Source organism: Pectinophora gossypiella, chromosome 20 (assembly GCF_024362695.1).
Source record: "Pectinophora gossypiella chromosome 20, ilPecGoss1.1, whole genome shotgun sequence".
NCBI classification, from domain to species: Eukaryota; Metazoa; Arthropoda; class Insecta; order Lepidoptera; family Gelechiidae; genus Pectinophora; species Pectinophora gossypiella.
In genome coordinates, this window is record NC_065423.1 from 12522435 (window position 1) to 12550088 (window position 27654).

The following is a 27654-nucleotide window of genomic DNA, read 5'->3' on the forward strand; positions in this document are numbered from 1 at the left end:
CTTCGCGGGTTGGAAGGGCAGACAGGCAGTCGCTTCTGTAAAAAACCGCACCTGTCAAATCTTCAGGTTAGGTAAGCAGACCCTGTGGGATATGTGAGATGATGATGACCGATGAACGGCCGCCGAACAGCAGCTGCTAGCTCAGTTGGAAGAATACTTTACTGTCATTATGAGGTCGCAAGTTTGAATTCCAGCACGGGACTAAATTAATAATTTTCAGAATTTGTTCCAGAAATCATGTTTGGATTATAAATGAGTATCACGCGCTCAGCGATGAAGAAAAACATCGTTAGAAAACCCACATTCCCGAAGTGCATTTTCAAAGATATGTGACTTAGCCGGTATTGGTCTGGTTTTCCCTTCACGGGTTTGAAGGTCAGGCAGTCGCTTCTGTAAAAACTGGACCTATCAAATTTTCAGGTTAGGTCAGCGGAACAGAAGATGATGAATACAATTTTAATCCCAAGTTCTCGTTGTTAAGCGAATTTCGATGTAAGACAAAGTTCTTGACGTCGGCAACGTCAGCGTTTCAGGGGGCGATGCTAATATATTCTATTAAGCGAGATTGGGCCAGGATCTGCATAATGGTAGTTAAAATCTTTATGTCAACGGCCGAAGTATTCAGTGCCTTTTCACTATGAAGCTTTTGATGGATAGTAGGATGTAGGGAATGCAATCTCGATCCCGCGAGACCTTGTCTAATTTTTGGGATCAATCCCGAAGCATAATATGACGAGATCCCGTTCAAGATTGACGGGATTGGGTAGCAGTAGTCTTTTTACGTATATATCATCATCATCAGCCCATTAACGTCCCCACTGCTGGGGCACGGGCCTTCCCTATGGATGGATAGGGAGATCGGGCCTTAAACCACCACGCGGGCCCAGTGCGGATCGATGGTTATTAACGACTGCTAATGCAGCCGGGACCAACGGCTCAACGTGCCTTCCGAAGCACGGAAGAGCTCGAGATGAAAACTTTTTTTTTGTGGTCACCCATCCTATGATCGGCCTTTGCGAAAGTTGCTTAACTTCAACAATCGCAGACCGAACGCGTTTCCCACTGCGCCACCGAGCTCGTATATATTTATACTATAATGTCCTAACCAAACTATGGATCACAAAGTGATTTTTGTGAGATTTTCTCACCGGGATTCGAACTCAACTCAACCACTGGACCACGGAGGCCGTTCTAAGTATCATGTAAACCGTTTACCGCGTTAACCGTAATTTAAAAGAGACAATTAAACTCTTGGATTTGAATGAAATAAAATAAGAAATAATATCCCTATTATTCCTTATTAAAATAAAACAAAAATATACTTAAACCCAAAAAAAGTTTATTAAGTATAGCAAATTAATATAAAAATACAGTTTTGTACTCAATACTATTGCATTGTATACTTTAATATCACATAGTGGAAATAAAATTTCTTAGGATGAAATATAATTAACTAGTTTATATTAAATACTTGGTAATGTTAATAGCCGCTGTTTCTAGTTTACGCTAACTCTATCTGCCCCCGCGGCACAGCAACCGTACCGCGCGCGGGGCGAATTATATCGACGGCAACGCCAATAATTGACGCAGCGAATTTTATCTACGCAGATAAGTATATAATATAAGTCGAATCCCTCGTTGTAATTCGAACAGCGCGCGGCGCGGTTGCTGTGCCGCGGGGGCAAATAGTGGTTCAAATAAAAAAATAAACATTTGTTAGGTGCCAAGTCGCCCACATGCTATCTGACTCCTTCATTCTTCGTTCATACTAAACTGGTCCAGATTAATTAAACTATTCAGGAGAGTTGTTTGTACAGTTATAAAAACAGTAAACTCGCCCGCGAGACAGATACTTGTCTTTGCCTGTTCTAGAAGTGGATGGCGGGTGACGGCTATCTGTTGGGTACCAGCAATAATAGCCCAGAAGAACACACACACACACACACACACACATTCTCTCTCTCACACACACACACACACACACACACACTTGCGTATCTCGAAGGTTCCTGTCAGTTTTTCCCTTATTTAATTTCTTCCTTTATTTCTGTTTTTTTTTTTTGATATATTTTTTGGATTATATAATTATACATTTCTCTAATATTTGTAGCTACTTAGTAACACATTAGAATATATTAAATATTATTTATATTAATATATATATATTAAATAGTTACCAAGGGTTGGGGCCTGGTGACCTGTAGTACAAGGGAAATCCTTTTACAAGCACCAGCTCCCTTAAAATACACTTGTATCACAATGTTAGCCAACTAAGAAAATTTTTTGTTTTGTTTTGTGTTTTAAGTGGAGAAATAAACATTTTTATTATTTATTATTTATTATTTATTATAAGTAGATAAAGTGTGCGACTTAACACACAACCCAAAATAATAATCTCGTTTGCCATTAACCGGGCACAAATCCTGGAAACCACGTGATACTAATTATCAATGATCCTAACATGAATTCAAATTAATAAATTCAGTGGTTTAAAGCCCGACCCGGGGTTCGAATACATGTACGGTCACGAGCATTAATTTGGTACCATATCACATTAACTTTTTTGACAAATTGAACTGTAAGTCTCACTAAATGTCAAAAATATGTTAGTGCGACAGAGTCCTAAAGTGGGTACATTATATTGCTCGTGGCTGTATTCTCCGAACAAGGCTATGAACGCGTTATCTATTTTGTCTTTACGCCCCTTTTCTTCGCGTAACTTGTTGGACATTTAGCTGGCCATCATTTCCGGCCTTAATCCCTTAGACTATTAAATAACTAATTTACAATAGTAAGTCTGTTGTCCAGTTTATCCGACAACGGAGTGACCTTCCTAATATACTCTTCAACCAGATCAGCATCGACACCAACCGCTCTGACATCCCTCGAATAATTCTTGAGCATCTGCAAAAGAAAAGAAAAGTTGAAGCAACTTTTTCTTTTTGGAAGTCACTTACCTACAGATTGCTTTTAAAACGGATCGCGCTGTTGATTGAAACAAAAGGAAATGAGTAGAATGGATTTATTAAGGGTCCGCCGGGTAAAGGAGAAAACCATTTCTTGTTATAAGACAGGGTGACCAACTGGTAGATCGCGACTGTTGTTGTTGTCTGCTGCTGTTGTTGTTGTGTGTTGCGTGTCTGTTAGTAGTTTGTGTAGTGTCTGTTGTGAAAGTGGCAAGGCAAAAAATAGATACTTACGTAGACCAGCCGGGTCTGCATGACAACCGCGCCGCGCGCGGCGTGAATTATATTAACCAATAAACGATACGAATGCTATCTTCGTAGATGGATGTCAAACGGCTATTGGTCGAAGGCCTCAATATAATTAGAGTTGCGCGCGGCGCGGTTACCGTACAGAGCCTACAGAATGCACAACGCAATCATCAAGTGATGCACTCATACATTCATACATAAACTCACGCCTATTTCCCACCGGGGCAAGCAGAGACTATGGGATTCCCTTTGCTTCGACCCTAAGACACTTCTCTTGCTTCCTCCACATTCGAGCTTTCTGTTCTACCAACATTACATAACAAATACTTTATTGGATATACAAAAACCAACGTGACAGGCGGTGAGCCGCATCGCCGTCTAAAATGGTCTAAGCTGTGTTAGTAAAAATTGCAATAAAGATAAATTATTAATCATTTGTGCAAGCCTGGTACCGGATCTAGAACCAGCGCGTCCCGTTTGAGAAGCAATCCGGTAACGCAAAGGACAACAGTGATTTTTAATATATCATCACCAGCCCATTAACGTCCCCACTGCCGGGGCATGGGCCTTCCCTATGGATGGATAGGGAGATCGGGCCTTAAACCACCACGCTGACCCAGTGCGGATTGGTGGTTATTAACGACAACGGCTTAACTTGCCTTCCGAAGCACGGAGGAGCTCGATATGAAAACTTTTTTTGTGGTCGCCCATCCTATGACCGGCCTTTGCGAAAGTTGCTTCACTTCAACAAACGCAGACCAAGCGCGTTTACCGCTGCGCCACCGAGTTCCTCAAATTCTTTTTTTTTGAGATATAAAAATAGTATTTGAATTAGCTACAGAACCTCAATACGTCTTAACAATCGAGAAAAATAATCACGGCAAATGAAAAAGTTGGGAAGCCCGGAGATTACACGAAAAATAAATTTAACTTCGGGCCGAATGTTCCCAAGCCGATTTGTTCGAGAAAAATAAACCGAAACCCCTTATATCTAGCTTGAGGTCTTAAGTCAGACCTCGACCTTTGTATTGGAGGTTTATTTAACAAAAGTTATTAAAAGGCTTAGGAGAAAAAACTGGAAAATCCGATCAATGGTCGTAACTTTGTCAAGGTTACTTTTTCTTGTGAACGCCGTCGGCAGGTCAATAAATTACTTTTGATACTTCCTTTGGTTGATAAAGAGGAGGTTCATCACGACGTTTAAGTAAATACAAAGTTTATTCCTTTCCAAAGTACGTGCATTGCAAACTGCATCATCAAATCGAGGTACATTCATCGCAAGATGAACTAAGTACCGACACCTCACCGAGCTTTCTGTTAGACCAACATGTTAGGTGGTGAGCCGTATCGCCGTCAATAATGGTAAAGCCAACTGTGTGTGTATTATGTTAGAAATGTAATTTGTAACATAATAGCACGGAATTATTAAGTAACACAGTGGAAAGAATATACTTAACAAAAAAATAAGTGTTTGTGTGTGTATGAGCTTGTACTGAGAAGGTTCCTTTTAAATTGGACACCTTTAACCTATGTTTGACTTATTTTTTCTGTTGTTTCTCTTGTATTTTACATTTATTAAATGTTTATTTCTTTCCAACAGTAAGAGAAACTTCATCATCATTAATTTAGAGCCACGCTCTTGTTAGTTTAGCGTTTTCCACGATACTTTTTTTAGGGGAAAAATAGGGCAGTGGTTTCCCTCTTGCTTTCCGCCCCGTAGTATTCTGTCTGATGCGAGTCTGATGGCGCCCAAAGTAGTCCATTTCAAAGCCGTACTAGGACACCTGTCCTCCGCCTCTGAATAGTAATGACAGTTACTGCTGCCAGGTCAGGTTTCATGTCCCTGTGACTTGCCCCTTCCGTCCTGCGTTGCTGTACCGTGCTAAGTATGGAAGTATCTTACCGAAAATCCGTTGCCGCCTTTGAGCAGGAACCTGACAGAAGTGACCTGGTAATCTTGATCTGGGTCAAGGGGCTCATACCCATCTCCGACCCTCACCGCCGCCGACACCACCTGGCCTGCCGTGCTGTTTAAGGTCACCTTCATACCTTGAATTAAAAAAATATGGATCATAATATTATCAAGCGTCGTAATTGTGTATTTGACTGGGTCAAAAATAAATGATAAAATGCTTATCTAGAAATAGAAGCCAGTCTAAGATGATCAACTATATAAATCATATTTTACTTTTCGACTTATTTACGATTTTTATTTATGATTTATGTAACAATGAATATGACGTTTGGTCGCTTTTATTGATGACGTCACAGGACAGTATTTCCAAAGAAAACTTTCTTTTTTACGTTTCGTAAAAAGTATCACATTTGACTAGTTTGTCAAGTAGCCTTTTTATGTAATGTAACATAAGCTCACGTCTATATCCCATTGGGGTAGTCAGAGGTCCACCCAAGAGGGATTAAGTACCCATGCCTCATCGAACTTTCTGGTAGATCGAAGATGTAGCTTCCTCCGAAAATGCATTTCTCGGGAATGTAAAATAAAAAAAAATAAATAAAAATAGTTTATTTTCCAAATCAACATAACAAATTGTGAATAAGTCTTCCCATTAAAAGACTTGTGTCGGGAATGACTCGCTTGCTTCTATCCTTATTTATATAAATAAATGAATGATTTGTGGGGTTCCTCACGGCGTTTTCCTTCACCGCTGAGCACGTGATAATCATTAATGATCCAAATATTTCTTATCGCGTTAAAATCAGGGATATGAGACTCCCGATATTTCAGTGTTGAAATTAAGCGCGGTAAGAACCTGGTATTATGTTTTTTTTTTTATTTATTTAAATGAAAAACTTAAACGGTAGATTTACAGATCATCCCCGCCAAACTTATGAAGTTTGACGGCGAGTGTTGTTTTAAAGATGTGTTGTTTTAATTACGGAAATATTTGCATTTTAATTATTACCTACCAATTTATTATTAATTTCAATAGTTTTGAAATTAAAATTAGCTATTGTCTCACGCATCCGTATGCCGTATAATTAATATTATGAATAAATGATTTGATTAAATTTGTAAGGTCAACGAAAACTTACCAGCAATTTGCAACAAAAAAGGTCCGTTGAACGGCTTAAAGGACCAATAGTTGGTGAAGCAGTTCTCGAAGGCTTCCACCAGGTGCCGTCCCTGGAGCACGAAGGTCACCACTTTGTTGGTGAACGGTAGAACGTTGATCACACTTCCTCGGGTCACATCTGCCAAATAGTAGGTTTCTCGGTGATTTTTGGATAAAGAATAAGAGATATGTTTTTGTCCTATTTTCAGTAAATTATCATCTCCCTAGCATTATCCCGTTTCGCATAGGTTCCGCTTACCTAACCTGAAGATTTGACAGGTCCGGCTTTTTACAAAAGCGACTGCCTAACCCTTTCAACCCGCGAAGGGAAAACCAGCCCAATACAGATTAGGTCACATACCTCCGAAAAATGCACATCTCGGGAATGTGGGTTTCCACACGATGTTTTTCTTCACCGCTGAGCACGTGATAATCATTTATGATCCAAACATGAATTCAAAACTTTGACAGTAATTGGTTTATTCGACAACATTGGAGATTTTGAGCCACGAATAAAGTTTACCTACCTCCTTTGGGTAATGATCCCCTAATCATGTTTCTTGTTAGGAAAGCTACTGACGGTAGATTTGTTTCATATCTTTCCAATGTCTGAAAAAGAAGAGATATTTAGATATTATTTTATTTATTTATATTGGCCCTGATTCCTGCTGACACCTCCTAATTTTATTTTAAGTTACACCTGTAATTTTTGACGGATAATGGACAGCTGTTAATATTCCGTTTGAGTAATTCTGTCGGGTTATTGGCCAATGTAAAATTTTGAGAAGTTGTTTAAATTTCTGCCTACAATTGCCTGTCTATTACCCGTCCCTTTCCTTTTCGGCGGATAACAAAATGACAGATCATCATCCTCCTGCCCTTACTCAACTCTAAGTGGGGTCGGCACAATATGTATTACTCTTCTATCCATTTCTGTCAGTCATCATTTCAGTACTCACACCTTTCACACACATTTCCTAAAATGACAGCTACCTATACAGGGTGTAACGGAAGGGGGGTATCAAGCCGAAAGGGGACAAAACTATACCTTATGTAGATCTTATCTGCAAAATTTCAATTAAAAAAAAACACTTTTGATATTTTTTTCAATTTCAGTTAAAAAAATATTTTAATATTTCCAGCATGTAAAAAACACGGCACAGCACTATTGAGGTCACTGTTCTTAATCCACTCAAATATTGGCACTACACAAATCTCCTAGCGCGTCCTGGTCGCCTGGTACTCGCGGCGCTCGCACGGCCGCGATAGGTACGAAATTCGAGCGGGCGGCGGCTTTGGCGGCAACGTCAAAAGGAGTCGGCGGCCGATTGGAACAATCCGAGTCGGCGGCACGTCGGCGACTGTAACAAACAAGAATGACACTAAAGCATCTAATAATTGGAGTCATTTTGCTTTGACAACTATTCTCACATTATTTTATGACGTGTAAAATAAGTTAAAATTACCTACTTGTTTAGGTAAGGTATTTAATTTAATAGTAAATAGGAAAAAAAGTGTGAAAGTGTGGGTAAGTAGGTAGGTAATTAATAATTAGACTTACGTTTTACAAGAAAGGTTCGAAATGTCGTCATCCCCGTTCGATGCACAGACCTGCCGCTTCATCTGTCCACAACACTTTCGAAGCAAAGTCTGGTGAGCTTTCCACTTGAACTCGGTACCATTCTCAGAATGCCACACGAGGTAAATAATCAGCAGGAATTAGCTCGGGCGTACGTTGCATGTGGTAAGGTTCGCGTGGTAGTCCTTGGGTTGGCTGCACGGCTAGTACGGCTTCTTCAAACTCCGGATCACGGGTCGCCGAGCGGCCAGTCTCGGATGACGCGTGGAAAGAGCCCGTTAAATGCAGTAGGCGATTGACCATTTTCCTGAAGCAATGCAGTGAAGGCAGTTGCCTGGCTTCATCAGCTGGTCTACCTTCTATGAATCGCTGATACAAGTTCCGTGCTTCACTTAAGTTGCCATCGCCGGCACCCACACACATCATCATTTCATAATAACCTACATTACTCAAAGACACCTCGAACTATCACTGATCACAGTTATCACAACAAATCCAAATTTCGAACTTCACTCCACAGATAGTAAACAAGCACTGACAAATAATTTGACAGTTTACTTTCGTGTGCATGTTTCTATCTCTTTTGGAATGCTAGTATCCTGGTACTTAAGGGTGTGTTATTTCTTTGTGCGCAATAAAATATTTTTATGGTATTGTTTGAATGAATGAATGAATGTATTGTATTTTATGAAAGTAGGTACGTATTTTACTTTGAACCTAGAAAAGTAAAAAAGTCGTTTATCTAATAAGGATCACCCGCGCTCACACTCTGGCACTAACACAGAATTGCCACGTTTCTTCGCAAATATCCCGCGCAATAGCAGAAGGCGAAATTAATCTGTCAATAATAAGACATACTATCACTCTGCCCGTATCCCTAATGGGGTGGGCAGAGTCACAAGAACATCCCATTAGCGGTACGAGCATGATAATTATTTATGTACCTATGTTATGATTACTTGTGGCTCTGTCTGCCCCATAAGAGATAAAGGCGTGATATTATGTATGTATGTTTGGTACGGGCATGTAGCGATACGAGCGTGTAGTGGTAAGTGAAATTCCGCAGTCTCTGCCTACTCCAATGGGAAAAAGGCGTGATGTTATTGTTCACTGTTGGATAATACACGACTACAATTTAGGAAGGAAAAAAAATACAAAAAAAAAAAAATATTTTTTATCATGGTTAATGATAACTTCCCCTTAACAGCACCGCCATTTTGAATTTCGGGTGCACTAGGGCTTGCCGATCAAAAAATGACTATCGATAATCTATCCCGACCGAGAGTCGATCGATAGCAAGACTATTGATAACTCGGAAAGTGGGAACATTTTCGATTTTATTACCTAAGTGCAATACAATCGATAGTATCGTTGCGGATTAATAACAAACTATCGATAATTTTGCCCTCAGTCAGTAGTATTGCTACACTCCGATAGTATGGTTATTTTGAGTGGGCTGATTGTCTAAACTGAATTTCAATAACTCAAAAGTCCATGGATTTAGATTTTTTGAAAAGCTATTTTTTTATTTCTACCAATCAAAATCGTAGTTGAAAATGATTATGATCGATAATCGATACTGAACTATCGATAGTTTGAAACACTAGCGTGCCTTTTTCTATTCGCGAGCCCTGGCATCCTGGTACAGGGTATAAATCCCATTAACTGTCCCAATGCAATTTGCAATTCCGTGCTTCGGAAGGCACGGTTGGTCCCGGTGACTACTTACTCATGTAAGAAAGTAGTTATTACATGAGTCATGTCAGGGGCCTCTGGCGGCTCAATAGTTACCCTGACACCAGGGTTGATGAGGTTGGTAATCCACCTCACAACCCACACGATAGAAAGATTTAAAAAAATACTGTTATGTGTTTTTAATTCCTTGTACGCAATAAAGTATTATTGTATTGTACGAAAGTACTTATTTTAAGATTACTTTTACCATGTCATAGTAAAAGTAAAGTTATGTTAGGTAGGTACTTTACTTGAGAAATTGATTTTGTCTTTACTATGTTGTAAACGTAACATTAATGTCTCGTTAATAAGATACACAATCACTTGCAGCTGCTCGTATCCCTAATGGGGTGGGCAGAGCCATAAGTAATCAGAACATACTAACATAATATCACGCCCGTATCACTAAGGGGTAGGCAGTCACAACGGTACTTGAGAAATTTATTTTGCTTTTACTATGTTGTAAATCCCCAAGGAATTCTAAGAAGCCTCTGACGTTGCCGGTCGCCTCAGGGAGGCACCCCGTCTGGCCAAGGTGCCGGACCCGGTAGTTGGCGGCTCCTTCACACTCCAGTAGCACATGGGCCGCTGTCTCGTCCATGCAGGTTCTGCACAGGGGCTTGTCGGTGACACCTAGTGTAAACAGATGTTTGTTGATATCACCGTGACCACACAGCTACACCTGCTACCTGCAGCTGTTACCTGTATTAGTGGAGACCTCTTCACATTTAGAATTCTTTTGGAGAGACAACTATTGATGTTGGGTAGTGCCAACTTAGCCTGCCTGCATTTATTTACGGTGGTTCATAGTCTGGTGTGTTTGTTCATTCCCAAATACCCTAATACCGAACTAGCTTTATTTGCGGATGATACAGCCATCTATTCTTCGTGCCGTGGTCGAGTTATGATGACCGGAATTCTCCAACGCGCCAATGCCTTGGGCAAGTAGTTTCGCAAATGGAGAATCAAGGTAAACCCGGAGAAAAGTGCAGCGGTGTACTTTTCAAAGGGCTATTATAATACGTCACGGTCACGCTGTCAACTTAAGTCATCAAGATGTCTGGCAAGCCGATCCCTTGGGAGGAGCAAGTCAAATATCTCGGCGTAGTCTTAGATAGACGTCTTACTTTCAAGGCCCATATCAAACGTGTGCGCGATCGCGCCACGTTTGTAATGGGCCGTGTTCATTGTCTCCTTAACAAGCGTAGTAAATTATCCCTTTGGAATCTACACGACTTGCATCCGTCCGATCATGACCTATGCAGGGGTAGTTTTCGCTCACGCGAGTCTCTCTCAAATCCACCGTCTACAGGAAATACAAAATCGTTCGTGGTTCCATCGCAATGAAAATCTGCACATTGACCTAAGTCTGCCAACCATTGCCCAATGGCTCAAATTAGTTTTTTTGATTCTGCTCCGCACCAACCAAATCCCCTGGTAGTTGCGGCTTCCGAATACATCCCGCTTAGGAACGGTACTGAATAGCATCGGCGTCCGAAGTATGTAATACGATCCCGACGACCCGATTACTCTAGCCATAGAATCAGCCAATCAGCTCGCGACAACAAACATTTCAGGACCCCGATACCGACACCGCCGGCGTGGTCGACGACTTCCCTCAATCAGCGCTTATCGGTATCGACTTACTAGGGTCGTTTAATTCTTTCAAATATTTTTCCTCTCAGACGACGCCCTGAGCCGAGGTTCGCGCCCAACTGGGCACCCTCAGGCCTGTTGTCTTAAACGTTGTACCGGGTGAGAGCCTTCAGCGCTCCCCATTTGTCCGGCCAAGTAGTTAATGTCATTTGCGGCAAAACTTCGATAAGTCACGTCAAAAAAAGGTGTGTTTGTTGGCTGCTCTCGTTCGTAGCAGCGAGCGGACCTGTCCGAATGAGATCGGCAATATCGGTTCCGGACCGATGGCTGTTACCTCCCGTTCCCCTTCTGGCCAACTCGTCCGCCGCGTCGTTACCTCTTGAATCACTGTGTCCTTTGATCCATTGTAAAGTGAGGTGTTAGTATTTGCACACCTTAGTCAGTGATTGGTGGTAACTGTGTATGAGTAGTAGTAGTTGTTTAGGGCCTGCAAAACTCTGAAAGTATTCTAATGAAACTGTCCCGTACCTAGCTAGCCATGAACGCATTCGCCGCTAGTGTGATGCCCATTTGACCTGGATGACGGTGTTAAGGGAGCCTGATATTACGTAATCATAAAATAAAGCATACTACACAAGGAGACGAGATGCATTGTAAAGTACATTTCTTTATCAACTATTAATGTAGGTAATCGACTACATTTTTGGACAAAACTTGTACAACAAAGTGACTCTGCCCATCTCAGTAGCGCAGTAAGTGTGATATTAGATATGTGTAATTACTTGTAGCTCTGTCTGGTCCATAAGGGATAAAGCCGTGATTTATGTATGTTCACATCTTGTTCTATCCTATTGGTTGTGAGGTGGATAACCAACCTCGTCAATCCTGGTGCGAGGGTTATTATTGAGCCGCCAAATGCCCCTGACATGGCTCATGTAACGACTACTTATTACATCAGTAAGCAGTAACCGGGACCAATGCCCATTGTTTTTTTAACTATTGTGTCTGGAAATCTTGGCCTCACAAGGATGAAACAAAACAATTTAAAAAATATTGATTAATATGGCCATCACTGGCACGTTTACCCTTTACTAGGGCAGGCATAAATAAAAGAGGTGGTAGCTGTTCACTCAAAAGTTAAATACCTTGAACAGCTGATTGCTACGTAGTGTTGTGCAAATTTGAATTTATTACATGAAGACCTGGAATTCAATTGCTCATAACTAATGCAAATATGAATTTAGGCGGCCAATACTCTCGCATGTGATTTGTAGATAGTGACAGAGTAGGCACACTTCGGGTTGATACCCCCGTTCCGTTACACCCTGTATACTCACTTAAAATAAAATTAGATGGTGTGTACCGGAATTATCAGCATACACACAAAACACAGCAATTATTATTATTTATTATAAATTTATATCTATTATTATAAAATTACTTATTAATAATAATTAATTAATTATCATTACTATTAACAATAATTATTATTACAATTATTAATGATAATTAATTAATTATCATTACTATTATTAATAATTATTATTATTTATTATGTTTTAATTATTTACAGCATTCAAAATGGCGTCGGTAGCGAGATCGCCTACAGCGCACTCCCGCGAGCCGCACGGCTCAGCCCGCAGGTCGTCGCCGCTGTAGCCGACCAGCTCGCGAACCATCGTGTACAGCTTCTGCTTGTACGGCTCCAGCAGCTGTTTGATATGGGGATCTGGAAATAAAAAAGTATAATTAATGTACTTTATTGCAAAGACAGGTAACAACATGACGAAATTTTTTAGGGTTCCGAATCTCAAAAGGACAAGCCCTTATCCGTTTGTGCTGTCTATAAAAAAAACACAAAAGCGCCTTTTTGGAAAGTCATATTTGGATGTGATTTTTTGTTAACAAAACCTCGCCAAGACAACCTAGTTTCAATGCAGGTAAAAAAAATAGACTCAATTTTTACCCCGATATAAATTAATCGAAAGAAATCACAATACATTCTTTTAAGTTTACGCAGTTATTATCATAATTAAAACACATAATAACGGGTTCACGGGTTAACGAGTTCGGGTTCCGCGTCATCCCGTGATCATGGCACTTGCAACAGTGTCTAAATATCGGGAGTCTCATATCCCCATTTTAAACGCGGTAAGAACCCGTTATTATGTGTTTTAATTAGAAATCACAATGTTTAATGTTCCGTTAAAAAGAATTATGGCGTTGACAGCGATTGTTGACACTACAATATCCTTGTTTTGCCTTTATAATACAGCACAGAAATAAAGTTTTTTTTTTATATAATACATACCACGTCATATTAATTTTATGTTAACATCACTTCCCTTATTAGTAATTTAAAACAGGAAGTCATCATTTCTGCCTTATTAACAGTAGAGGTAGCATATTATTATACCAAATTTTAATTAAAATTTATGAATATCGTTTTTCTATTGTCTACCTTGATTACATCGTTACCTATTGATCGAAGATTTTATTTTTCTGACGTGACTTATTGTAGATTTGCCGCGGATGGTAGTAACTACTTGACTGGACAAATGGGGAGCACTGAAGGCGGTACAACGTTTAAGACCTGAGGGTGCCCAGTTGGGCGCGAACCTCGGCTCAGGGCGTCGTCTGCGAGGAAAAATATTTGAAAGAACTAATCGACTCTAGGGGATTGATAGCGATAAGCGCTGATCGGGGGAAATCTTCGACCACGCCGGCGGGGTCGGTATCGGGGTCCTGAAGTGAATACTGATCGAAGACATTGCTACAAATAATCCTAACTCATCATCTCCCTAGTCGACCTCGGTGGTCCAGTGGTTGAGCGTTGGGCTCACGATCCGGAGGTCCCGGGTTCGAATCCCGGTGGGGACATATCACAAAAATCACTTTGTGATCCCTAGTTTGGTTAGGACATTACAGGCTGATCACCTGATTGTCCAAAAAGTAAGATGATCCGTGCTTCGGAAGGCACGTTAAGCCGTTGGTCCCGGTTACTACTCAATGATGTAAGTAAGTAGTCGTTACATGAGCCATGTCAGGGGCCTTTGGCGGCTCAATAATAACCCTGACACCAGGGTTGATGAGGTTGGTAATGTACCTCTCAATCCACACGATAGAAGAAGATCTCCCTAGTGTTATCCCGTTTCCACAGAGTCCGCTAACTTAACCTGAAGATTTGATAGGTCCGGCTTTTTACAGAAGCGACTGCCTGTCTGACCCTCCAACTCGAAGTTTTGAAATTAATGAAGGTCTTTCCAGGCTTCGTTCCTCAAAAAAAATACAGATGGCACTGTACACATCTTCCTTCGTTTAACCTTCTAATTTCATGTATAACAGACATATGCATCTTTTATCTTTGTTTTGGGCATAATTGAGGACCCTTTTTATTACGCCCAGACAAAATTACATCTTCCATCCATTATTATTCTGATCAAAATAAAGATAAGGAATATAGTTAGCAACATTATGACTGTGATCCAAATATCAAGCAACATTTATTTTTATATAATTATACTTCTGCCATTACATTGTATTATGGCATAATTAAGTACGCGAGTAATGAGAAAATAGGAAGTTATCACATTCAAGCTGTACAACTTTAAATCTCATGTGATGCTTACTTTACGAAAAAAAAATTATTATAAGATTACATAAACAGCCTATATACGTCCCACTGCTGGGCACAGGCCTCCCCTCAATCAACCGGAGGGGGTATGGAGCATACTCCACCACACTGCTCGAATGCGGGTTGATGGAGGTATTATAAGATTATAAGATTAATGATTACCTAAACGATAAAAATGTCTGGTATTAAAATGTGTTCCTCAAGTTATTAAGTAACTTGTAGTGTATTCCCACACAGTGAACGAGTCCTAATAGTGTAATGTCTTGAAGGAGGCACTTGCCAGGGTTGCCAAAGAGATATTACAAAACTTGTTACCACCTTAAGGAATATATAAAAAAAAAACAATATTCTCGTTGGTGTTGCCAACACATAGATTTAAAAGATATGTCGCTGTTGCAGTTTTTTGACATTTATTCTCCTCAGCCATAACACCTTGCGAAATGACGTAGATTCAAAAATGTTAAATTGACCTTTCACAAGTTTATCCATTATAATTACGTTGAATTAATGATTCTGATTTCTGTGTCAGGATCGAAGCAAGTGGCATTCCATTGTCCTGTTCACCCTGATGAGAAAAAAGCGTGAGTTTATGCATGTGTGTACAGTCATGAGCAATATAATGTACCCACTTTAGGACTCTGTCGCACTAACACATTTGACATTTAGTGAGACTCACAGTTCAATTTGTCATAAAAAATAATGTGACATGGTACCAAAGTGTATACTTATTAATGCTCGTGACCGTAAGCACCCACCTTCAGGAATAGATCTATTGAGGAAAACTGGGCTTCCATCAAACGACTGTAGTTCTCCATCCCTGTCGAAGTAGGCAGTAAGGTTCCCCAAGTACTTGGACATGGCTGATGCCGTCACTACCAAGACCTGCGAAGAAATAAGAGTGGTGAAGGAACAGAAGTTGAAGAACTAAATAATGGCGGTATAAAACTGCTAAAAGGTATTGTATGTTTGAAAAGAGTGACTGATATCTGGGCCAACGTGTGGGTTGTGAGGTGGTCTACCAACCTCATCAACGCTGATGTCAGGGTTATTATTGAGCCGCTAAAGATCCCTGACGAGGCTCATGTAACGACTACTTACATCAGTAAATGGTAACCAGGACCAACGGCTTAACATCCCTTCTAGCTTTCGGACAATCAGCTGACCAGCCTGTAAGGTCCTAACCAAATTATGGATCAGAAAGTGATTCTTGTGGTATGTCCCCACCGGGACTCGATCCCGGGACTCTGGATTTGAGGAGTGACAAAGAGCTCTAACCACTCAAGGAGCCAAGTCGAAACTAATCTTGAACGTCGAGGTTAATCAATAAAACTACTCATTTCAATTTTAAAAGAGTTCGTTTTGTAAGTTTTTTCAAATACATACCAAAATGTGAGCATTTCTTTTTTGTATTGCTTATATTATATTTTGTTAGTAGTTAGTTGATCCTTTGTCACTATGAGGTTTATCATAATCCACCTTAGGACTTCGTATCAACAGTGCAGTGGTTGCACGTTGTCTTTACCGAAAGATGCCTTCTATTTTTTTCGCTCCCGATTATAATGCGCATCATCATCATCAATTTAAGAGCCACGCTCTTGTCGCTGCAGCATCACTCTTGCCTTCCGCCCCGCAGTACTATGTCTGACGCAAGTGGGATGGCGCCCAGAGTAGACTATTACAAAGCCATACTAGGACTCCTGTCCTCCGCCTCTGATAGTACTGAAAGTTACTGCTGCCCTCTGTCAGGTTCCAGGTTACAGTCCCTGTGACTATAATGCACAACAAACCAATTTATACTAAAGCAATTCTTCACATACCTTATGTTGAGGGTGACTCTTAGTTGCAACAGTCACGGGATAGGGCCCCGAAATCTTCTCATGGCTCGGCGAGGTCCCATTCCACAACAAACTATGCGAATGGCCACCAACTATTATGTCTATATTCTCGCCAACTTCTTTTGCCATTTCTCTGCAAGAAATAGTATTCGTTACTATCATAGCTCGGTTGAGGAGCTCGGTGGCGCAGCGGTTGATGCGCTCGGTCTGCGATTGTTGAAGTAAAGCAACTTTCGCAAAGGCCGGTCATGGGATGGGTGACCACAAAAAAAAAGTTTTCATCTCGAGCTCCTCCGTGCTTCGAAAGGCACGTTAAGCCGTTGGTCCCGGCTGCATTAGCAGTCGTTAATAACCATCAATCCGCACTGGGCCCGCGTGACGGTTTAAGGCCCGATCTCCCTATCCATCCATAGGGAAGGCCCGTGCCCCAGCAGTGGGGACGTTAATGGGCTGATGATGATGATGACGATGACTATCATAGAAAACATAACATAACCTAACACTAGTCGGGGATACATCACGCGTGTATGTTTTGTAGTAAGTACTTATATACAACCAATCCTCGCCAGCTATGTTTAAGTTCCCTAGCATTATCCCGTTTTCTCACCGGGTCCGCTTACCTAACCTGAAGATTTGACAGGTCCGGTTTTTCACGGAAGCGAACGCTTGTGAACCCGCGAAGGGAAAACCAGCCCAATACAGGTTAGGTCACATACCCCCGAAACGCATTTCTCGGGTTTCCTCACGATCCGGATAAAAATACCTTTTTATCATTTACTTACCGTGTATTTAATAAATACAGCTTAACATCGGTATTTTAAAGGATACGAGTTGCCAGCAAATTGCGAAATACCCAGAGTTTCTTTCCTTATATCCAGTTTGAAAGAATTTTCATTTGGTTTGAAATTCAACGAGAAAACGAAACGAGTGCATTCGGAGCAGTTTTAATAAAACATTAATACCAGGTGCTTAAGTTATAAGATTTTAGCATAAAATTTAAATAGCAGACGACCTCCGCGGTCCAGTGGTTGAGCGTTGGGCTCACGATCCGGAGGTCCTGGGTTCGATTCCCGGTAGGAACACATCACAAAAATAACTTTGTAGTTCCTAGTTTGGTTAGGACATTACAGGATAATTCGAGCGTCTGAAGGATGACTTACAAAACAGAAAAGCAATCAGTTGGAAAAAGTCAGTTTTGATTGAAAATATAAAGTAAGTTTTTCTAAGTTTTCTTCTTTCCGATCTTTAGGGAATAAAATATGATTTTGCAGTTAAACGCTGCGCAAAATGCTGTATGTTTATGTGTGTATGTATGTTTCCTCAAATAGTATGGGGAACTGTCAAAATTTAAGTACACTCAACAGTAGCGACAACTGATGGAAGAAATAGGCAGTTTTTATTCTCATTGGATATACAGTCGTGAGTTTATACATATTTTTTTTGACGTGACTTGTTGTAGATTTGCCGCAGATGGCATTAACTACTTGGCCGGACGAATGGGGAGCGCTGAAGGCTCTCGCCCGGTACAACGTTTAAGACAACAGGCCTGAGGGTGCCCAGTTGGGCGCGAACCTCGGCTCAAGGCGTCGCGTCTGAGAGGAAAAATATTTGAAAGAATTAATCGACTCTAGCGGGTCGATAGCGATAAGCGCGGTATTGGGGTCCTTATGCAAACATACTCAGAAATAAGGGTACCTAAAAGCAGTCGATTCTAGTTTATCGTTCAGCATCTTTATTAGATGACAAAAGAGACAACTCTCTTGCATTTAAATCGTCGATAATATCGAGATCAAATATACGAGGTGCATTACTTAAGATAACATAGTGAGGTGGAGGGCTAAAGTACAAAGTGTTAACGTAAGTATACAATAAAGAATAATACTACGTATAATACGAGCCGTCGTCGTAGCTCAGTTGGTAGAACGCTTGCCTCTCACTTTGATGTCGCACGTTCGAATCCAGCACAAGCCTAAACCAATCGTCGACTTTGTTTTCGAATTTATGTTTGGATCATAAATGATTATCACATGCTCAGCGGTGAAGGAAAACATTGCGAGGAAACCCACATTCCCGGGAAATGCATTTTCGGAGGTATGTGACCTAACCTGTATTGGGCTGGTTTTCCCTTCGCGGGTTGGAAGGTCAGACAGGCAGTTGCTTCTGTAAAAAACCGGACCTGTCAAATCTTTCGGTTAGGTCAGCGGACCGGAAAAACGGGATAATGCTAGGGAGATGTTTTATTTTTTATTTATTTTATTTTATTTAGATAACCAGCAGCTTATAAAACAGAACATATAACAAAGTATTTAACAAACCAACTTAAGCTATTTTAAAGGTTACCCTAGATAAGTTATGCAGAAGAAAAGGAACATTGTCATTATGAGCAGACTTGTGCAAACCCGCGCCGCGTTTTGCTTACGTAAAGTACATAATTTTAAAGGAAACAGTTTTTAAATAATGATAGTTAATAAATTAAATTAATTACAGACTCAAAGTTGATGAATGTGGAGGAAGCAAGAGAAGTATGTCAGGATCGAAGCAAATGGAATTCTATAGTCTCCGCTTACCCCGGTGGAAAATAGGCGTGAGTTTATGTGTGTATGTATGTACAGATTCAAAGTTGTGTCGGTGTGAGTTTGTGATCTGTTATGAGGTGAGTGTGTATGTAAAGGTGTGAATATGTGTTTGAGTGGAATGTTGACTACGTTTAAAACGGTAGGTAACCCTCCGCCCCGCACCAATTCGGATCGGGAGCCGACCTCACTGCGTCTTACTTTATTTTATTTTATTTATAAAAAAGTTACACCAACAGCTTATATAATAAAACATTAAATAAAATAAAAGTTACATCAGGAATTAGACTGTTACATAAGCCAATTATAGGTGCACACAACATTTGCAAAGTAGGACAACGTAATCGTTTAGTAGATAACTAAATAATAAAATTTAAAAACAGATAATTAAAAAAATACATAAAAAAGTAAAATATATATTATGCTGGAGGACATAAATATTTATAAATTTTATCCTTATACTGCCTGAGAGAATTGAAAAATAGGTCTAGATCAGGCATTGCGGCACTTAGTTCATTATGAGTCACGCAGATGCGACTCAACGCTGTATGACTACCGACATTGGTTCTGTTAGCAAGCAAAATGTTTTGCTGATGGGCTTTCTAGGTAATGTTCTGGGCACTGACAATCTAAGACGAGAGAGAAGTGGTTCACATCTAATAACTCCATTCACAGACCTACTTTATTCTTAAATAGAACAATAAGAGGGATAGCACGCGGACTGAGCCTCGCTCGCACTTAGGTCAGGCGCGCACTACAAGGTTTTCGCCGCACAGCAGAAAAAAGCAGCGGCATAATGTCGCACTGTAATACTGCGCCGCTACGGTGGCTCTGCCGTCAAGTGCGCGCAACACAATTTAAAACTGTTTGGTACCGTATTACAGTGCGACGTTATGCCGCTGCTATTTTCTGCCGCGCGGCGAAAAACTCGTAGTGCGCGCCTGGCGTTACGCGTTAAGCGACACATGGTAAGATCTATAGGTATTTTGTGTAGTGTCCTAAGTGTGGTTAAGGCACACCTCGGACACTTCATACAAACAACCTCGTTTTACACAGACACTACACATTGACGTTATCGTACACGCGCATCTGTCTGTGTGACGTCTGACACCATACGATTCAAGTTTAAACTATATTCGAGGGGGTGAGGTAAACCTAACTCAGACGCTGGTGGCGAGCGGAGAGTTGCCGTTCTGTATGTAGTATTATTCCTTATTCTATGGTTAAGGTATAGACGCCTGATGGTTTTTTTCGAGCAATTTTCATGCTCGTTAATATTGCTCGTTAGCTGTACTGACTTCCCGGGCATGTCGTAAAAACCGACAGAGGACTTGTGTATCTTTTCTAAGACTTAACCAATATTATGGAGGTCCCGGGTTCGAATCCCGGTGGGGACTAATCACTTTGTGATCCCTAGTTTGGTTAGGACATTGCAGGCTGATCACCTGATTGTCCAGAAGTAAGATGATCTGTGTTTCGGACGCACGTTAAGCCGTTGGTCCCGGTTACTACTTACTGATGTGACGTAGTCGTTATATGAGTCATGTCAGGGGCCTTTGGCGGCTCAATAATAACCCTGACACCAGGGTTGATGAGGTTGGTCATTCACGTCACAACCCACACGATAGAAGATGGACAATGGGCTGTTACCATTATGCCATGATACCTAATTTCCAACTTAAATCTTCGTAAAGTGTCTCTGCCCACTCCTTTAGTTATAAAGGGCATAAGTTTTATGTATTTTAAAGAAGAATTTGGGTATTTTACTCAAACTAATTGTTTTCAAAGATAGTAAGTAAACTTTGTGACAGAAATCTAATTAACATGCTATTACGCGCTCGTTACTAAGACATAATAACGTCGATAATTACTTCAAAGATAAGAGAAGCATTATAGACATGCACTTTTAAACACCGGCTTAAACACCGACGACGTAAAATGTTGAGCGTTGGACTCATGATCCGGAGTCTCCGGGTTCGAATCCCGGTGGGGAAATATCACAAAAATCACTTTGTGATCCCTAGTTGGGTTAGGACATTACAGGCTGATCACCCGATTGTCCGAAAGTAAGATGATCCGTGCTTCGGAAGGCACGTTAAGCCGTTGGTCCCGGTTATTTACTGATCTAAGTGAGTAATCCACGTGAGTGAGCCATGTCAGGGGCCTTTGGCGGCTCAATCATAACCCTGACACCAGGGTTGATGAGGCTGGTATTCCACCTCACAACTCACACGATGAGAAGAGAAGATAATATAACTAGTACCTACATATCGACATTGAGTCCGCAGTGTGATAATACTATGATGATATCAACTCCTTTCTCTGTCAATATCTGAGCCTCTTTCTTCACACTCTCAATTGGGTCTGAGAAAGTTACTCCCTGAGGATTTGACGAATCCTGTAACAAAATATTATAATTTATTTATTTTTATAATTAACTTAAATACACACGCAAATAGAGATAACGGATATCCACAAAAAAATACAATTAGGCTCTTTAGAAAGAAGGTAAGTAAAAAAGTGTTAAATTAGTGTATTATTAGAATAATTGTTAGAAGACGCCACAGTAACAACACAAAAACAGTCGGGGAAAAAAAATAAAATTACACGAAATTATGTTACATATAACAGAACGTAAAAATCAGTCGTAAGTATGTATTTTTAATGTGATTTAAGTGCAATAAAGAATTTTTGTATTGTATTGTAAAAAGAATAGAAAAACAATAATAAAATAGAAAATGTTGGTCGTAAGAGGCATGTGGCGGTGGTGGACGTCCTCAATAAGTCTTACGTCCTTAATAAGTATGGACCTCGCTCAGCATAAGCCCACTCTCATCGGCTTAGAGTAGTACGCTTAACCTGATCTTTATTTTAAAACATATAATAATATGTACACCGTGTACGCCTAGACCTTCTTCATCTGGCCAGACTTCCTTATTAAACAATCACAAAGAGATTATTTCCAAGTACCTACGGCTTATACCAATTCCTTGTTTAGATAATAGCTGGAATATTTGATCTATTTATCAGTACGAGTATGTATTTCAAATCACATTTTACGAATTATAAAACATGACAATGTTAATGATAACGAACTAATTATGTAAAATGGTAATTAACAAGTTTTATCTATGTTTAAGTGACACGTGTTATCGTATCACTTAAAGCAATACATGTAATGTAACGTAATAAATACAATTAATATAAATTTATAAATATTAAACCTTGTGACAGAAACAGAGGAATTTGGTTTTCCATTAAGCCTTCGACAAAGTTACTCACCATGGTTTCCGGAGTAATAAGACCAATAATACCAATCTTTCTTCCTCTGCGTTCTAATATGACATGTGGTTTGTATAAACCATGTAGAGCTGGTTCTTTGCTAGAATCTATGTTGGCAGCGACCACTGGTGCTTTCAGTGCGGCAAGGTACGGTGCTAAGCCCGCTATTCCATCGTCGAACTCATGATTGCCTATAGCCTGTCAAAATGGAAAATTAATTAAAATTGTACCTATGTTTCTCCCCTCCGGTTGATTGAGGGGAGGCCTGTGCCCAGCAGTGGGACGTATATAGGCAGTTTATGTTTATATTATGTTATGTTTCTTAAATTATAAATACAAAACGTATTTAATATTTATTATTATGATTCACAGTCTACCTGCTATATACTAATTATGTAAAAAAATAGAGAAAGTTGAATTGCGGTACAATATTCACATTAAAATGTTTAACGGAAATAAACGGCTTATTTTGGTGTTTTCATTACTTCTTTTATGTGTATTTCAGATTTCCTTGTGTGAATGCACACATGATAGATGTGTGATATATTTTTGTAAATTAACTACAAAATGGTTCGCATTTGACATCAATCTTATCCGTTGGGAACAAGGTGGGAGACAATTATCTTGCAACTGCCTATTAGTTCTATCCTTGAAAACTCCAAGATTTTTGTAAACACAGACTACAGCAGACTGATTCAGTCCTTTGCTGTATGTATTATAAAGAAAAAAGCGAAATGTTTAGACATAACATAATATAAGCTCACAACTATATCCCAATTGGTGTAGTCAGAGGTACATCCATCGCAGGATGAACTAAGTAAGTACCACAGTGAACTTTCTGTTAGACCAACGTGTTAGGTGGTGAGCCGTATCGCCGTCTATAATGGTAGAGTCAATTGTGTTAGTGAAAACTGCACTTAAGATAAAATAACTCATTCGGGCAAGTCCGGTACCGCGCGGTTCGAATGCAAGCCGGCGTACGGTCACGAGCATTAATATGTATACACTTTGGTACCATGTCACATTAACTTTTTTGACAAGTTGAACTGTAAGTCTCACTAAATATCAAATATGTTAGTGCGACAGAATCCTAAAGTGGGTACATTATATTGCTCATGACTGTATGTGTGTACGGTCACGAGCATTAATATGTATACACTTTGGTACCATTTCACATTACCTTTTTTGACAAATTGAACTGTAAGTCTCACTAAATGTCAAATATGTTCGTGCGACAGAGTCCTAAAGTGGGTACATTACATTGCTCATGACTGTACCACATGACCACAATGACTTCAATTATTTAGAGCGAATTTGCATTTGTATATTTTTAAAAACTTACATGAGCGTCATTTGGCAGCATGTTAATGAAATGCTGCGTGAGGTTCCACTTGAGAAGGGTGTACCAGTAGGTCCCCTGGAAGGTGTCTCCGGCGTTCAGGAGGAGGGCATCTGGCTTCTCTTTCATCAGCACCATCACCTCGTGGTAGAGCCGCGGGAAGCCTCCGAGGCAGTTGCTGTCGTTCGTCTTGCATACTGGATACGGCACTGATGTTTCTTCGAATCTGAAAAGAAGAATATATATATAAGTTCACGAATATTATTCCAATTGAGCTAGCTAGTGAGGTACACCCATCGCAAGATGATTTAAGTACCGACACCTCACCGAGCCTTCTGTTAGACCACCGTAATAATCGGCAAGCAGTATCGCCGTCTGTAATGGTCGAGCCTACTACGTTAGCGATAACTGCACTACCGACAAACACGTATATTTCCCATCGGTGTAGGCAACCAGACAGAGACCACATGAATCCCACTTATTTAATTATTCATTAAGGATATCGAACAGCATAATCATACAATTAGAAAGAGTACAATATTTGTTCATCAATCTCAGGATACCACAACAGAACAGAAATAACAATATTGACTCACCTAGTTTATACTTTACACAGCTTTGTATTTAAAAGGATGCAAAGATAATTTTTAGCTAACAATAACAATAAAAGCATGGATCTTAATTTAGTTTCTTTGTAGGTATGTTTCGTATCGAGCATTATTTACTTTTATGAGTACTATGAAGAAGGTTCGCGCATATGCATAATCTTCTATCGTGTAGGTTGTGATGTGGATGACCAACCTCACCCTGATGTCAGGGTTATTATTGAGCCGCTAAAGGCCCCTGACATCATTTATGTCACGACTGCGTACTTACATCAGAAATTAGTAGCCAGGACCAGCGGCTTAACATACTTTCCGTACCACGGTCAAACTAGAGCTCTTAAAGTGGTGTGTGTTTTTGTAATAATTATGTCCACAACGGGAATCGAACACGGGACCTCCGATGCCGTTGTATGCATAATACGTAAGTAATTTTGATACAACTAAGTCTGTTTCAGACGATTCATAGCTATCATTGTCACGAAGTCATGCATTTTTTTAATGGCTGTGCAAGCCAATTCTGGAGCGTCGAATTCTACCGCACACTCTGCAGGAGAAGCCTTCAGCAAATGGTATGTTGTCGGTTTAGTGTCGTTTAAGTCTCCTACTCGTCAGAGTCTGGGACCTGTCGTAAAGTAATATCGAATAGACTTGGCAGAGACACTGATGCACAGGAAATATTGTCTTGAGCGGATTTTTTCCTGTTTTTGTACTGTGAATGATAATTGAGTATGTCTTTAACATTGAATATAAAAGTGAATTGAGAGTGCTCAAGGTAAATTACCTTGAACAATTATTGTGGTTTGAGGTAATAACTGTTCATAAGTACGCTATGTTACTGTGTATGTTAGTACTTTTGTTCAGAGAGAGAAGTAAAACAGAATTGAAGCAAATGGATTTCATAGTCTCTGCCACAGAACAGAAGCAAGAGGTTGGAAGAGCCCAGTGGCGCGCCTTACAAGTATAAGCAAATAGTTCATACTTCAACTTTGCACTCCACTCAGCACTCAGCATTGTAGCGACTAAGTCGCTACATGAGCCATGTCAGGGGCCTTTGGCGACTCAATAATAACCCCGAGGGTTGTTGAGGTCGGTAATCCACCTCATAACCCACACGTTAAGAAGAAGTATTCTATGCTATTTAATATCAGGCGTTTTATATTATCCAAGATTTCCAAGGTCAACTATCCATACTGCATCAACAGTAGTTCAGATAGATAAAGAATAGAATAGCCCTCGTGAAAGGATCTGGGTCAAGAGAGTTCAAATGTGAGGTCGCAAATTGATACCATTAGTGGCACAATTGTATTGACTCCGCCACTCGTGCAGCTCACAGCGAACAAACTGAATTAAAGTGGAAATTACACAGTACAAATCGTTATGTAATGTCTTTAAGTATAAATCCTTCATCTCCTAGCCCTTCAGATTCCGCTTTTTGACAGAGTCCACTTACCTAAACTAATCTTTTTTGTTTAATAATATAGGCTGGCGTTTGACCACAATCTGGCCTGATGGTAATCAAGCGACGACAGACAGTTGCAATCCTTCGCGGTTCGCATCAAAAAAGAATCTAATCTAGCCTACAAGATCCCATTGCTGGGCGACTGCCTGTCTGACCTTCCAATCCGCCAAGGGAAAAACAGCCCAATACAGGTTAGGTTAGGTACTTTAGAGATGTATTTCCCGGGAATGTGGGTACATGTGGGTAAGAGTTTTTGTATGTATGTATTAACACGTTTAATGCAGCTTAAGGTAAGGTCACTAAATATTTGATTTTCCACCTCTTTAAAGTGTTTACTCAATACTTACTCTAACCACATTCATTGACGCACGGCCAATGGCACAAAAACCATAATAAATGTCTGAAAATTACTAAACCAAACGTCACCCAGATCTGAAGTTCACAAATATTATGCAGAAAAGGTGTTAATATACCTACATACTTACTGAAAATAATATTGACTCTAAATAAGAAATCATGACGACCGATTATCAAAAAAAATGTTGACCTAAATCGAACGCCTCCGTGGTCTAGTGGTTAGAGCGTTAGGCTCACGATCTCCAGGTCCGGGTTCGATTCCCGATGGGGACATTGTCGAAATCACTTTGTAAGACTATCCTTTGTTTGGTAAGGACTTTTCAAGCTTAAATCACCTGATTGTCCGAAAAAGTAAGATGATTCCGTGCTTCGGAGGGCACGTTAAGCTGTTGGTCCCGGCTATTAGCAGTAAAAACACCTCCACCAACCCGCACTGGAGCAGCGTGGTGGAGTATGCTCCATACCCCTTCCGGTTGATCGAGGGGAGGCCAGTGCCCAGCAGTGGGACGTATATTGACTGTTTATGTTATGTTATGATGACCTAAATCCATGTTTAGATACTTAATCTCACGACTGTGATCCCTAATAGGGTGCGCAGATCAACAACAAATTGCATCTTTTGATATGGAGTAGTTACTGTAATTAGTAGGTACTTAAATATAATATAAAAAGACTGGTGGAGACGCTTTATCACGTTTATTTTTCAACCCTGAAGATTATTTTTGCTTTTGGACTAAGTGAGAATTAAAAAGAAAATCGCGGATAAAACCGCGCAGTAAGACGATACATAGGATCACGACTGTAACCCAATTGGGGTAGGCAGGACCAACGGCTTGACGTGCCTTCCGAAGTACGGACAGTCTCATTAAGTCTCATTAAATCTCAAATATGATGCGATATGATGCGAATGCGACAGGGTTTTAAAGTAGGTACATGATATTGCTCATGCCTGTACACACACTACAAGGATTACTTACGAATAAGTATTGACCTAAATCAACAATCAAATTGCCACAGTATATTAGTATGATTCCTGAAAAATATTGACTGCAACTCAAGGCAGCGTAAATATTTTTTTAAAGTATTTTTTGAAGGTTTATTTAATTTTGTCGGTGCATTGCGGGTTTAAGTAGATAATATACGTCATCACGGTTTCAATAGACAAATGCCTATCGATATAAGATCAGTTTGAGGTGGTGGTCGACATTCCTCCCCTTCCAACCGCTAGATTCGCTTCCTCCTTCATTATACGAAGAGCTAAAGAATGGAATTCTTCTTCTGAATAATATAATTTGAGATTTTTCAAGGCAAGAATGAATAGGCATTATTTGTGTTTGCGTGCTCCTTAGACTAAATCGCTGCATCTTTCAAA

The 27654-nt window shown here is 40.2% G+C and overlaps 2 protein-coding genes across 3 annotated transcripts in view; one reads left to right on the forward strand and one right to left on the reverse strand.

Annotated features, from left to right (window-relative positions):
• Positions 1-1319: 1319 nt before the first annotated feature.
• LOC126376232 (apyrase-like) overlaps positions 1320-27654 on the reverse strand; it is a 40792-nt gene continuing 14457 nt past the window's right edge. For both annotated transcript variants that reach the window (XM_050023499.1, XM_050023500.1), the window contains exons 2-11: positions 23865-24087; positions 22523-22720; positions 21508-21638; positions 16650-16800; positions 15588-15714; positions 12770-12927; positions 6817-6898; positions 6270-6428; positions 5119-5264; positions 1320-2904 (exon numbers count right to left, since the gene is read on the reverse strand). In XM_050023499.1, coding sequence (XP_049879456.1) covers positions 2779-2904; positions 5119-5264; positions 6270-6428; positions 6817-6898; positions 12770-12927; positions 15588-15714; positions 16650-16800; positions 21508-21638; positions 22523-22720; positions 23865-24087 — 1501 coding nt within the window. In that variant the 3' untranslated portion in view covers positions 1320-2778. The remainder of the gene's footprint in view (positions 2905-5118; positions 5265-6269; positions 6429-6816; positions 6899-12769; positions 12928-15587; positions 15715-16649; positions 16801-21507; positions 21639-22522; positions 22721-23864; positions 24088-27654) is intronic.
• LOC126376325 (probable fatty acid-binding protein) overlaps positions 4688-27654 on the forward strand; it is a 127532-nt gene continuing 104565 nt past the window's right edge. Inside the window, exon 1 of the mRNA XM_050023656.1 lies at positions 4688-4691. The gene's annotated coding sequence lies outside the window, so the exon portion shown is untranslated. The remainder of the gene's footprint in view (positions 4692-27654) is intronic.